Raw genomic sequence first — 12,996 nt, 5'->3', positions numbered from 1 at the left:
AAATAGGTGGTCTACCACAAAATACGGGGGGGGTGGAATTTACATGTTGGTATATCAGATTTCTTACTCTTGCAATTTAACTTAGGGTATATCCTCTCCTCCATGATTTGAAACACTAAGCCACACTACCTTTCTAGGTAGTTTTACAGCCACTGTGATTTTGTCTCTTTTGCAGAAAACTCACTGTATATCTGCTTCAAAAACAGAATCCCTACAAAAACATCTAAAAAATCATGTAGGAAAATTTCTTGGCATTAATATACAGATGGGGAGGGGGGCACCTAGCTATGACCAAAGAGAGAAAACGCCTGTTCCTGGTTTAACTAATCTAAGAAATAGCCAATAGACCATAAAATAAACACTGGACAGCCTTTCTGCCTCATAATAGATGAATCAGAGCAGGTTCAACAAAACTGAAATAAGATTATACAGATTTAAAAAAGAAAAACTCTATTGTAACTAGCCAAAGAATATTTGATTAAATTAAGACAAAAATTTTAAACAAAAAATATTAACCTGAAAAAGTTTGCAATAAATCCCTCACCTGAGCTTACTGTCAAACACTACCTTTAAAACAAGGAAAGAATAAGCTGTTTGCTACACTCTTTTCCTGCCTTAGTCCTTATTCCAATCCAATGTCTCTTCTAATCAGTTCAATTTTAAAGCCCTTAGAGCAGACCTCCAAAGACATACTTGCAGTCTGCAGCCAAATAGAAACCCAAATTCCATTTGGAGTTTTTGCATAATATGAAGAATACATACTACACACTTAAATAAAAGAAAAAAAGTTTTTGCAGTAAGTGTAATATTGGACTAGCCAGACCCCACGTCTGACTATTATTATCCTTGTACACAAACTGCATACTAGCAGTTTTCAGTTTTTAGATTGTCACAAATATTTGTTATACATTTATTACCAATTATTCTTCAAACTTACCACCAGATGCATTACTTATAGCAGATCCTGCTGATGCCACCTTTGAGACAGCTGCTGGGTTGTATGTCCAAGATGTCCCACAAACCTCTACCTTTAAGTCACTGTCTGAATAGATCTGCTGGACCCGACCAACTTTACCTAAAGTCTGCATTGAAGAAAGAGTCAAATGCAAATAATACTAAAATTTAAATATTTAGAAATCAGAACATTATAACAAGTGACTAATTTTATGAAGTCAGTTTTACAATAGTACAGTCACTAACACTTTTAGCTAAACTTCATCAGGCTAAGTAGATTACTGCATCTGAGCAAGTATTACACTGTGTTTAGTGAAATATATTTCCTGTAACTTAGAAAAGTGTCATCTTAACTCCTACAACCTCCAGGTACTACTACCAGCCATACTGAGAAATATTATGCAAGTTTTACTATAATGTGTACCCAAATATACAACTACTTACAGGAAGCATTGCTTCAGCCCACTCTCCATGACCTCTCTGAAGAAGCTTGATGCGCTCCAAGTCATAACATACTTGAACAAGGTCACCCACTTGAAATTGAGAGGTACCTCCTTCTGCACCTTGAGCAGCATCTCCGCTTCGGACAACATTGGCTTTGGTGAGAACAGCTGGGTTAAACGTCCACCTAAAACAATGACTCCTTTAGAGTGTATTTTAAATATGCAATATGTTTAAAAATCATCTTTTGGATAAGGTTCTGCTTGTATGCCTAGGAATCTTGTGTGATTAGATACTATGGCATATTTGTTGTTAGCCGCTTTTTGCCCATAAACTTGTTTGTGAGTCATTAGTTGAATATTGCAAGGGCAATCTTCAGAGATGAACATTTCTAAAGCAAACAAGAAATTTCCTGCCCTGCCCTCTCAGCCTAGGGGAAAGTTACAAGAAAGCAATAGCCCTGAAAGCAGCCATACGGTTTAATTTTGCAGGGACAGAAGGAGAAGAGTCATTCTGATTGGAAAGAGAAAGACCCAGAATGCCTCAAAAAGGACTGCACTGTCAGGAAATAAGATGGGAAGAACACGTGATTTCACCCCCTCCTCTCCCAAGTCAGAAGCTGCAATATCCAATAATAAAAAGATTTTTCAATCAAATGCATGGCCTAGATACAACTAAATTTTTAACCAAACAATCCTCACTTGTACTATAGATTTTACTTGTTTTATAAGCACTTAGCTGTTTTTACGTTGGGTTATATTCTAACATATAACAATGTGGTCTGTCCTTTATATGTCATGGGGTCTGAGGTTGACTTATATCCAACTATCAGATCTAGCTGAGGAGGATCAAGTAATCTGTATAAAAGACAAAGTCAGTGAGGAAACTGCAAGAAAGATGAGCTTCTCTGGCCCTACAGCCATGACTGCCAGAGCAAAAGGTGCTTGAATCCCTTCAGTTTCAGTTAGCTGAGAAACAGCTCCACTTTGCATTACTTTGTTTATTAATGTTAGCAAGAGATTGTAATGCCCTGAGGGAGAGCCTGAATGAATACTGTGATGTTAATCCTTTCTGGACAAAGTGAACAGGTCAGTCTTTACATACAATTGAAATCATATTTCATTCAACTGTTTTTTAAAGACAAGTATTGCTCTTGAGAGCAGAGCAATACAAAGCCATGTGGGGATAATCAGCTCATATCCACAGGAGACCTGGGTTTGAATTACTTTAGCACAGATGCAGCTCGTCAAGCTTCAAACCTAAACTCACTTGCAGGGAGTAGTTTTGGCACTATCTTCCCCAACATTTCCCATTCTTGGTCCATATTTACACAAACTAACATAACTCTACGTAACAAAATGCTGGGTATGCATCATGCCAAGGACTATATATACGTATCAGAGCAGATCCCCAACACAAAAAGAAAAGCACTCTTAAGCCACTTTCCTGAAAGGCCACAATACATTGCTGTTACTATTCTCCTTGGAACCATGAGACTAAAAATACTGTTTAAAACATCATTTTTTGGAAATTGGATATTCCACAACTTTATTCAAGTATTTGGGATTCAAATTTTCACTAAGTGTGAGAAGCAGCAAACTTTCTTTTCCCATCTTTAGTACAGAAGGCATCTTTAAAGCACAGAAATTTTCTATAATACATAAGTCCTCATTACACATTACAGAAGGAATATAAAAATTCAAGGAAATTTTGACAGACCCGAACAGGAGAAAAGAAAGTTTCTGGCACCAAGTCATCGTAAGCGTTGAAGAAACTTTGTGAGAATGAATGATGAAGGGTATGTAACAAACCTGTTGCCACTTGGATACTGTACTACTATGTCATGATCCTCATCAATGCCACAAACTGTTCCAGTTGTTGTTAAGGTTTCAAACATGCCATCAGTCCATCCTCCATGACCATGCTGCAAAGACTGTACAATTTCTAAATCAAGGTCAATATTTACAAGGTCACCAATTTGCAGACCACCAGGATTTCTGTTACCATTTTGCTCACCTAAAACGGAATAGATAGAAAATGCCCATAAGAGCACAGTAAAAATCCAAACCATCTAAAGAACAGGTATTAATTTCTCAAGCAGAACTAATAGCCACAAGACCTCTCAATTTCTCTGAAACTGCACTGGCCTATAGCAGAGAGGGAACAGGTAGAAAGGAATTCTGCACCCTTGGTATGGCATTTAGTATTTCTCTTTGAATTTTCTAGATAAGTAGCAATGAAAGCAGCATATGGTAAACAGCTCTGACAGGCCCCACAGTGGTCTCTATTTAGGATAGTAGCAACTACCACACACTGCTGGACATCTAGAAATATACAAAAGCTCTGATAGTTTTAAGAGGCTCACATATACAGTGCCATCTATCCATTCAGCAGCTGGAAGATATGCAGAATGTCCACTGAAGGTAGCTTTTTGGAATTGGGTCAAGACCTGAATGTGGAAAAGCAAGCGCCGGCAAAAGACCAGCTCCTAAATGACCGATGATGAAAGTCATTAAGCCTGTAAGTAGGGAGATGGCTACAAATAAAAAAAAAATTGCTTTTTTGTGCAGAAGACCTTCCTGGACAATGTCTACTTTCAAAAGACGTGTCACAGCAAAAAGTCATCAGCTGTAGGAAAACAGCATACATTCACACACATCAAGCTATGATAACTGATGAGACAAGACTCTTGCAAGTTTACTCACTGCCAGAACCAGAGGCTGGTGTCTGGTGCCATCCACAGAAAGGTGGAGAGCGACAATTCCAGAACTTGCACAGATTGAGTTGGCACTTCAGTTTCTCAAGGTTCTTTTGAATGAAAGCTCTACTTTCAACCACAGTGCTCTGCCAATTTGTTATCACCTGCAGATTTTCTGGGATTGCATTTTTCTCACCAAAGTCACCAATGAGATATTCAATAAAATTACTCCCAGTATTGAGCCCTGACTATATGCTATTCTGTCTTTATCAGGCCCCTGCCACGGTATTATTTGCACTCTGCTTTGAATACTGCAAAGCTTCAAAAATAATTCACTAGTTTTGAATGAGAGTTGTACAATTAAACTCACAGCCTGAGCATATCTGTGACCTACCTTTAGAAGACAAATAATAAGGAGAGATGTTCTACCAAAGAATGAGACTGAGAAGATCCAGGATAACTTGGTAAGAATGAGGCAAAACCTCTAAGAGAGAGTTCATCATCATCCTAGAGCAACTTAATATACTGGAAGGGGAAGAATTTACAGTGTACTCTCCCAGATATCTTTACTGGATATTTTTAAGGCACTGAAATACAGTATCACCCTAAAAGCAAGCTACACATAAAAAACAAAGGCCTGTAATCTTAAAGCCATAATGAAAATTAGTTAGGGTTTACAGTAAAAAAATCCCATAAAAGTAGTTTCCCAGTTGATGTTATAGCTAAGATGATGAACAATACACAAGCATGCCCTGAAAAACATAAGCCATAAGAACCTAAATTTACCTGTGTAATAAGGCACCAGTAAGACTTACTACTTTTACATTCTTACTCATGCCAGGCTAAAATGATAAAATTAAGTTTAAATGCAGAAGCAAGATACAAACATCAGAGCATCTCTGCTTCTTGCTTCCAAACAATTAATCTATTTGACAGTACGTAACCAAGTGACTTCTTAGTTGAGAATTTCTTTTTTCCCCCTCTTTTTCTCCTTTATTCAGACCTTTACTTTTTTCATCTATTCACTATATATACATATATATATATATATATATATATATACACGCACATCTATACGGTAAAGCACATCTATATGGTCAAAACGGAATAATGCTTTCAGGACATACTTAAAATACATGCGCAAGAAATGAGAACACACCAACAAAGAGAAAATTCCCATGGCTTTAGAAAAGGCAGCATCATCAGCTAATTTTTAATGCATCTAAATATAACAGGAAACTTGAGAAGAAAAGCAAAACTTTCTGTAGTATCCTGTTTTATGATCAGGTGTTTTGCCAAGGAGATACGCATTAATAATTAAGAACTTTGTGCCCAACAATCTGTTGAGCTCAACTTGTCCCTATCTCAAAACCCAAAACAGCTAGCAATCATTTTTGTGATAAACCTTGCATATTTCTCTAGTATCTTAGCTAGGCAGTAGAAATAAGTCAGTGCAATAGCTGATATGGAAAACCTCAGCCAACGTTTCATAACATACTAGCATTACTATAAAATACAGATTAAGTTATATCTTCAAATATTATCGGTTTATGGCCATGTATCCAGTACTTCATTGAGCACACCTGAGTATTTTAACAGTTCTATTACAATGCACAGTTATGTTTGCCTGCTTAAAAGAAATATAGTGCACAACGTACATGTGAAACAAAGTTATTACATAGTCAATACTTAAGAACTCTCCTGCTGTCCACTTGGCACACTGACAACAAACACATTTAGAAAAGAGTTACAATTTATTATTAAGATACAAACCACCACAATGGACAGAAGTGCTACCATTTGTATTGCACTATAGAGGACAGTCCCTTTAAAGGATGTTTAAAAAGGAAACAGAAATCCAGACTAAGCATAATTAACATAAACCAAGATAAATTTACTTTATCTGCAACTCACCTAACACAGGACAATGGTCCCTGTAGAAAGAGCCTCCTTTTGCATCTTGAACACATTTCAGGTCAGACTAGGGAGGGAGAGCAAGACAACATTAGTCCTCACTGGCTGAATCTCCAGGTTAACAGAGGTCAATGAAACTAAAACTGAAATATACTCAGTTAAGAAAGGCTGAAAATTACGTGTACACATAACACGCCCTATGAAGTTACAGATGCAAACAATCTCTAATACTTTTACAAGCTATCAGCCTTGATGTTCACAAGATTTAATAACCCTTAGCAATATAAAAGGCTTTACATTAATGTTTTCTAAAGGATGAACACATTTTTAACTCAAAACGATTATTAGAATAAAACTCTTTTGCATTGTTCTATAGGCATTGTTCCTGTCAAAAAAAAAAAAAAAGCATACTAATGCAAGTAAAGCAAGAATAAGAAAATCTGCATACAATGCTTGATGCCACAACCTTTCCCGTACAGTGTCATTTAAGTCTTATCAATGCTACCCTTCCTTCCCACATCTTTTTCAGTCAGATTTATTTTAGAGAATAAAAATTGGCATCCAAATCCTAAAATCTGAAGAATTTCCTATGAAAAATATACAGAATACAAAGATACGATTAAAAAAAAAGTTTATGCTGAACTAAACACAGGTCCTTTAAGGAGAGAAGCTCTAAAGACTTCGCCGCCAGAAAGATTCTGTTTCATATCATCTAAGGAGCAGAAGTTTCAAGTGCGATAACCAGCTACTATTCAAAAACCCAGCAGAGTTCCTATAATTCTCCCTTCCTCTAGTTCTTTCCTGTGTAACCCTTTAAGCCAAACGGCTGCCATCTGGCATTGCTCTCCATGGAACAAATCTCACAAAACAAAGGGCATTCTGTGTGCACGATGAGTTGGGAGGGAGATAGGAAACTTTGCTGAATGTGTCAGAATACTGGTGGGGGATGGGTGACGAAAAAGAGGACAGGTGGTGGCTGTGATAAAATAAACCAAACAAATGCTCTTCTAATTATTTCTTATTTCTCCGCACCCAAGATTTATTGACAATGTCCTCCTGCAAACAAATGAAAACAAAACCTCTTAAGTCTTCCCAGGCTCCAAGATACTGATGACCACAATACTACCTTCAGTGACTGCTAACTGCTAATACTATTCGGAGTATAGCCTGATCTATGAAGAATGTCCAGCCACGTTTTAAAAATACCAATTAAAACAGACAGATCAAAAATAATGAGATTTAGTTACTCTTCAAATTCTGTCAAAAAACAGTTTGTTCAGCACCCAAACAGAAGGGCTGCAACAAAATGCTGCCACCCGGTGGGCAGGTGCTGGGTTTAGCTCGGCTGAGGACAAAGGAGCTTTGCCAACCACTGCAGATGGTGAGCCGATTAATTCACTCAGACCAACAGAGATTTGATTTGCCTGGAACCCCTGAATACAAAATCTTCACATTATGCAACAACCAACTGCCTGTGTCAAGGAGTCAAGCAGTATATACGCAACAGCTATTTTCACAGTCTTTGGAGAATTAACAAGAGAGCAGGAAGATCCAAAACAGTTCTCCTTGCAACCAGGCAAAATTTGGGCACAAGATCAACACGGGTTACAGCAAGTGGTAATGTACAGTGCAGACTGATGTCTAAAAGCCAGCAGCAGCAGGAAAAAAAATTCAGTAACAATATGATGGATTTTGAGTTACAGCCCATTACTATTTTGCAGCAGAAATTACCAGGAAGCCAGTTGAAAGACCTTAAATTTTACACAAAGACAGAAACCTCCAGATCCATGCAGACAAGTTTGCTCACTCTCTTTACCCTGCTGTACTATGCACTAAGTATAGTCTCTCTCTGGAGTACGATATAGCTGGTTGTAAAACAAAGTGGTAGCTTGGTGTCCAACCTCAGTTTCGTATCTGTCTTCCTTTCACTTATATGTTGCAGTCCAAGTTAGAGTACTTAGGCATAAAGAGTCTGATCTAAGTACTGAAGAAAAGCAAGGCAAAGTAGGGGTTTTTTTGGTGAGGGGCATTGAGTGTTTTTTGTTTCTTTTTAGAAAAAGCCTTCACCCGAAATAAAAACTAAGAAGGACTGACAGAAAATGCAGGGAAAGATGAGGCACTGACAGAGACTGAAGCAGCAAGAAACTAACTCATTAGGCAGCATATACAGCAAAGATTTCCTTCCACAACTTTGTGAACAGCACTACTAACAAAAGTAAACTAACATATCAACATAAGAAAGGTCTGCAAATGTCTTAAAAAAACTGAAAAAAATCCAGAAGTTTTAAGACAGAAAAATGTACTTAATTGCACTTCCGTACCAGGAAAACTGGCTGAGTAATTGTAATTCTAGAAAAGTACACCTACTTCTTGCAGTCACCTACTGTATTTACCAGAAAAAGTAAAGAAGCTTTCTTCTCCCCAAGTAGTTTAACTTAAAAGAAAAGGGGGGGGGGGGGGACACCACGTGTGTTAAACTCAGCCATCTCCCTGGCAGGTTAATATGACATTGGCAGTGCATGGCGCCAGAGGCGCCCAGTGAGGAGGGAGCACAGGCACAGCCGAAACCCAGCCCCAGCGATGGGAGGACAGCACATCCTTATGACAGCACATCCTTAGCGCTCGGCCACCCCCTCCCTCAGAAAGTTGTGCTGTGCTGCACTCTGGAGAACTCTGCTGTAATTTTTGGCAGTTTTATGAGTCTCCCTGAACCTAATAAGTGGATGGAAATAGCAGACCATTTGGAGACGAGCCATACGAGTGCAAAAGGGAACATACCAAAAGCCAGGAGAAGTTAAAATGCAAATTTTAGACTCACAATGATACCATATGCAGAGGGGGAAAAAAAACAGTAACTGCAAGGCCAGGTATAAATATATGACAGAGACAAATGTGTGAAGATGAAAACAAAACATAAGCTTTTACATGCTAACTTGATGGGGCTATTTTTCATTCATTTCATTCATTCAGTGAACCCAAAAGAGGATGCTTTCCAGAAACAGAACAAATGGTAGATTTTGTAGAATTTGTGTATACTTAAAGAGACAGAAGCCCCAGTTATGCAGGAAATCATAACCTGAAAGCTGAAGAAACACCATGAGCACAAACATTTCACGGCAAGAATTTAAGGTCAATAGTTGATGCATATGAACAGTGGGTCATAAGGGGTTTTGTGTACAGCCGAGACTGCTCTGCTAACATCTACCTTCTGACTTCACCAAAAAATTCATAGCATTCCAGCAGTATGTGATTAGATTGTGTAAACACCATCATCTGCTGAGCCAAATGGGAAATACAGATGAGAAAACAGTTCACTTTGACATGCCATTCAATTACACCACTGAAGAAACAGGTGCAATTTCATCATCATAAAAACTTCTGGGAATGAAAAAATGTACACTACAGTAATGTCAGCAGTGTTGGCAGATGGTATAAGAGTGCCATAATACATGACCTTGAAAAGTAAAACAATGCCAAAAGAGCAGCTGCCTACTAGATTAACTATTAAGTTATTCCTATCAATATGGGACACCATCCATCAAAAACCAGGGATGGAGGTCTACTGACCTGGTAAAGAGACTAGGTGTGCTGCTAAGAAGAATGTTTATGCTAGATGCATTAAAATGCCATCTAACATGAGCAGTAAACAATACCAGGAGAGAAATTAAATAAAGAGGCACAAGGTGCAAAAACAATGGCAACAATGACAGAGCTTCACAGAAGAACCAGACTTCAGACAAGTTACGAGTGAACAGTTTTTAACATTACTGTCTGTAGTTTATAGGTACTTAATAAAAAAAACCTTTTCATGTGTAGCCCTTTTTTTTTTTTTTTTTTTTTTTTAAGGGGGATCATCTTAAATTCAGGATGGTCTTCCTTTTGGGGTAATATGGTAAATGAACAAAATAGGACAGGATCAGTAAAGTGCTTTTTCTGTTAAGGAAAATGCTTCTTGGCCACTTGGTTATGGACAGAAGACAGATGTAAAACTTAGCTTGATCCGAGAGTATCAGAACAAAGACAAATAAAACTAAGTAAGTAAACAAGAAGCAAAAGAGTCTGCTGACAAATGCAAATGAACACACAGGGAATACAGAAATACCTCATTTCTTTCTGGATTCAAAAACAACTATCTACCTATGTTTGGCTATGTTGTAAGTAATGGAATGGAAACACCTGCCTCCTATGTAAAGATGGCCAAAATACATGTTTTCATGCTGTAAGTCAGTTTTGACCAACACCTAGAAGACAACAGGACAGTGAATTAACGAAATAGTGACAAGTAAAGTTCTTTTTCTTTAAGCAGAAGAAGAAAGAAAACCGTTTATAGAAGGGTATATCATGAAAGTATACTAAACAATGACTTGTTTGAAGAAGCTATAACAGATATTGGCATTTACCATCACATAGCAGTAACATGGGAGTTTGGGACTAAATGGAAAATCAGCACGTTTAAAATGGGAGAAGAAAAACAACTACCACAGAGAGCTCACAATTTTCTAAATAATGTTCAAGTCAGAGCTTGCTGATACAGGAAAAAAAAATGGCCATTTGTATTAATAATAAAATCAGCAACTCATACGCTTCCAGCCATGTTCTAGTTAAACTCATGGGTTAAGATAAAACTGCCTCTGCAGACAACTACACAACTGTTTGTAAACTGGATTCTTGCTGCTCTTCCTTTACAAGATACAGGACTGGACAGCTGAAGATCTGACTTGCATTCTATGCCTTAATTGCAGCAGAAAGTGTATTTCTATATATTTTATAACACTTACCTGCAATGCCTAGTATTGCAATAGATTTCTCATTTTTACTTTAAAAAATGAGTTGTGTGTTAATCAGTCACTTTTTAAAATCCTCTGAGGTAATTTCAAGGTCCATCTTCTAATGTAACCCAAATAAATGTTGATGAACAAACTTTAGGCATTAATCAGGATAAAAAAAACAAAGTTTAATGTGAAAAACACATAGGGGCAAGGAATCTTCTCAATTTCTGTTGCGCATTTGGCTATTCAGACTTTTGTGGAAAAAGTACACAAACACAGATGGCTTACAGATTACTGTGACAATGATGGATGATAACTACAGTTACTTCTTTCAGACCCTACACAGATGAAAGTAAGATCCTCCATAATGAAAAACAAGAAGAGGAGGTTAATCACAACAGAAAAGGTGGACGGTATTGAGCAAAGAAGTTCAGTAGCACAGAAATGATTCCTGAATAATGAAACAGACATTAGATTTAGGGCATTCCTGCTAGCAGAAGGCCCCAGAATTTAACTCACTGTCATAAGTTTTTACAGCATTCTGTATTATCTACTGAAGTAGCAGAATACAATGCTTGTTGAAAACCAAGGCATGTTGCAGCTTTATATCCTTAGGTGTTTAATATGAAGCATTAAAGATTAGAAACAAGTCCAAAAAACTAGCTCACAATCTTCCCAAGAACCTTCTAATTCCATACATTGTACCTTTTTACTATGAAAGACTATGTTCACACATTTTTAAAGAAGCAAATAATGTGGTTAGCAGCTTGGCCTTGCTCTAGAATCTGAATATATATGGATATGAAATGTGAGTACTATCAGTAATCATATTAGTCAACAGCACTCCATTCCTCATAGAGATGCAAGAAAGGTTTGATCCAACCCAACAGTTTATAAATACGATCCTAGTTCGGGGATTTGTGGGCTACATCAGTGTGACAGTAGAGACTCAGATTTAAATGACAGACAGTACAAACAAAGATAAGATGCAACTCTCTCAACCACTTCCCACATAAACCGAGCAACAGCAAACTCTAAAATACCTGACCATAAATAAATGAAAGTTTTCAGCCAGCACCTGCTGCCCTAACAGCCAATCCTCGTCTTTTCCAGGGAAAAGCTGGCAGGCTGGATAAATTCATTCTGAGGACCAGATGCAGTCTGTCAGCTATCAGATAAGCAATCCTGACTTAGGATAATAAGCTGTGTTTCTTTAGTCAGCTCCATTTGTGTCCAAGTCAAGTGTTATTCATTTGTAAGTATGGGTTTCTTCCCAGCTGTATTTACTTGGGCACACACTCTGAGTACTGTCAATCCCACATTTTCTGTACATTCTTAATTTCTTAAGTCTCAAGACAAGTTTGCACCAACCTTATATGGACTTTCTGACAGTCTATTAGCCAGCTATCTATAACAGCACTTAAATGTTAGCAGAGAATCATAATGGAACATACGCATTAGCAAGTAACTAATCTGTTATAAAATTTAGCTTTACATTTAAATGACTATCTGTCACAAATACCCAAGAGCCCATTCTGTTTGAAGTGGTAATTTTTGAAAATTTTATCTTTGTCAGATACTTCTAATGTAGAAGTGGATTAGAACCAGAAAAGCACTACATATGAAGTCTCAAATTATCCTTTATACATACATATATAGTTAATTTTTGAAATATTTTAACAGCTTTTTTCCAAGTGTTGCTAATTATTAAATGACTGACCAAATATTTCTATTTATGCAAGTCTTGGAAAAGGGTCATCCTTTACTTATCCATTCAGCATATAGTTGAAGTAATTGATTAAGTACATTGGAAAACTAACACTCCCTTATGTGGCAATAGATGAAATCAACTATATTCTATTGCCAATCGATAATATATTTATTTTTTAATTAAGAAAGTAAGTTGCATTCTATTCTGAAATAGCTTAATTTATTAGTTTCTGAGGCCAGAAAGAATCTTTAAAGATTCTCTAGCGTGATCTCCTGTATTAAACAGTCTAAAAATTTCAATACAGTAACTCTGAAATCACAACAAACAAATCCAGCTGAACTGTATCTTGTTCTATCTAGATATTGGTAGTTGCGCTCCTTTTTTACGCATCACAATCAAATATTGAGGGGGAGACACTAACCATTGGTTGAATAATATTATACCACATAATAGTGTATTTAGCTCTCTTTTTGCATTGCTAGTATACAAGAAATTTTCTTTAGAACTAT

At 37.1% G+C, this 12,996-nt stretch overlaps 1 protein-coding gene across 3 annotated transcripts in view; it reads right to left on the bottom strand.

Moving 5' to 3' along the window:
• MIB1 (MIB E3 ubiquitin protein ligase 1) overlaps nt 1-12,996 on the bottom strand; it is an 83,820-nt gene that overhangs the window by 54,475 nt on the left and 16,349 nt on the right. For all 3 annotated transcript variants that reach the window (XM_064507291.1, XM_026122758.2, XM_064507290.1), the window contains exons 5-8: nt 6,008-6,074; nt 3,207-3,411; nt 1,399-1,582; nt 938-1,082 (exon numbers count right to left, since the gene is read on the bottom strand). In XM_064507291.1, coding sequence (XP_064363361.1) covers nt 938-1,082; nt 1,399-1,582; nt 3,207-3,411; nt 6,008-6,074 — 601 coding nt within the window. The remainder of the gene's footprint in view (nt 1-937; nt 1,083-1,398; nt 1,583-3,206; nt 3,412-6,007; nt 6,075-12,996) is intronic.

Source organism: Dromaius novaehollandiae, chromosome 2, assembly GCF_036370855.1.
Source record: "Dromaius novaehollandiae isolate bDroNov1 chromosome 2, bDroNov1.hap1, whole genome shotgun sequence".
NCBI lineage: Eukaryota > Metazoa > Chordata > Aves > Casuariiformes > Dromaiidae > Dromaius > Dromaius novaehollandiae.
Note: the sequence above shows the minus strand (reverse complement) of the source record. Positions and strands in the feature narration are given on the sequence as shown.